At 40.9% G+C, this 1,520-nt stretch overlaps 1 gene segment (V, D, J or C); it reads left to right on the top strand.

The window, feature by feature from the left end:
* Window positions 1-535: 535 nt before the first annotated feature.
* LOC119824302 lies at window positions 536-1,319 on the top strand. The segment is given in 2 exon segments: window positions 536-656; window positions 775-1,319. Coding segments are annotated over 2 exon segments (591 nt in total).
* Window positions 1,320-1,520: the final 201 nt, after the last annotated feature.

The raw sequence follows: 1,520 nt of genomic DNA, 5'->3' as shown, positions 1-1,520 counted from the left end.
TGCTAGGAATGAAATTACTTCCTCTACAGGAACAACAAAAACACACTTCTGAAATCCACTCTTAATTCCAATACACTAAGAAACTCTTACATAGAAATGACCTCTATTACAATAACCAATGGTCTAATAAAAGAGTGTGCCTCTCAAAGCATTGATTCTCTATACAAAATAAAGTGGTTTACCCACTGCCTTAGTTGACATATACAGAATTATATTAATGAATAATTTACATTCTACAGAGTCCAGATAGGGATATGTGACTTCTCAAATTACCTCACAGTTTTCAGGGGAGGGGACCTACAAGTCTCTCACCTGATGGAAGAACATGGTTGCATTGGGAGTGTTGTTTTTCTAGTTTCTGAGATTTTTCCCTTCACTTTCAGGTTTTTCTATCCTGCCACTTGGTGGAGCTCATGTCCTCTGCATGTGTAGTCTTTTCACTTCCCTATCTCACTCAATCTGAAATAAAAGGAGGGGAATTTACCTCTCAAAGAAGAGGGGTATTTGCATGGAGCCAGCCTGCACTTAGAATCACAGAACCAGATAAAAAGGGGCACCCAGCTCTAGTCAGTCCATTGAATTCAGGAAGAAGATTCTGGGTGTCTTCACCATGACTTGTACTCAACTACTCCTCATTTTCCTTTATCATTTAACAGGTCAGTGGACTTAAGTAATTATGGGAGAGTAACTGTTGCTTGGGATGTTTGGCTTGTATTCTTCCTTGTGAATGAGATTTCCTTGCCTTTACTGATTTTTATTATCTTCCTTTCACAGGTACATGTGCCCAGTTCAGGCTAACTCAGCCAAGCTCTGTGTCTGGGTCTCTTGGGAGCACAGTCACCATCTCCTGCAAGCGCAGCAGTGGTAACATTGGAAGCAGCTATGTGCACTGGTACCAGCAACACGTTGGAAGTCCACCCACCAATGTGATCTATGAATACAATAAAAGACCATCTGGGATTCCTGATCGGTTCTCTGGTTCCACTGACAGCTCCTCCAACTCAGCCTCACTGACCATCACTGCTCTGCAGGTTGAGGATGAGGCCGACTACTACTGCCAGTCTTATGATAGTAGTAGCTATAGACACAGTGGTGAGAATCATGGGGAAGTAAGACAAAAACTCCATAAAGCACCAGCTGTGAAATCACTTGTGAAAAAGACTATTGTTATTTCATGTCTCCTGCAAAAGTACTGCTATTGGAATGACCAAATCATAATTTCCTCTGGGTTCAGTGAAAGATTCTACTCTCTCCTCTCTTATATGGGTGGCAGACCTCTTTACACAAAAAGGGTTGATCCATGGAGTTCAAAAGGTTGAAAACAGGATTTTTTGAGGGCAATGTTACTGACATTTTGTGTCACAGACTTCTTACATATGTGATGTGTTTAGCATCATCTGTGACTTACGTATTTTCATTTTTCCCCTCCTTTATGACATCACTAAATTTTCCACTCTATAGTGCAAAATTTTACATGGGAAATGTCACACTTGGATGAAGCCACTGTTTCAAGATGTTTG

This window comes from Arvicola amphibius, chromosome 10 (genome assembly GCF_903992535.2).
Source record: "Arvicola amphibius chromosome 10, mArvAmp1.2, whole genome shotgun sequence".
Lineage (NCBI taxonomy): Eukaryota > Metazoa > Chordata > Mammalia > Rodentia > Cricetidae > Arvicola > Arvicola amphibius.
Note: the sequence above shows the minus strand (reverse complement) of the source record. Positions and strands in the feature narration are given on the sequence as shown.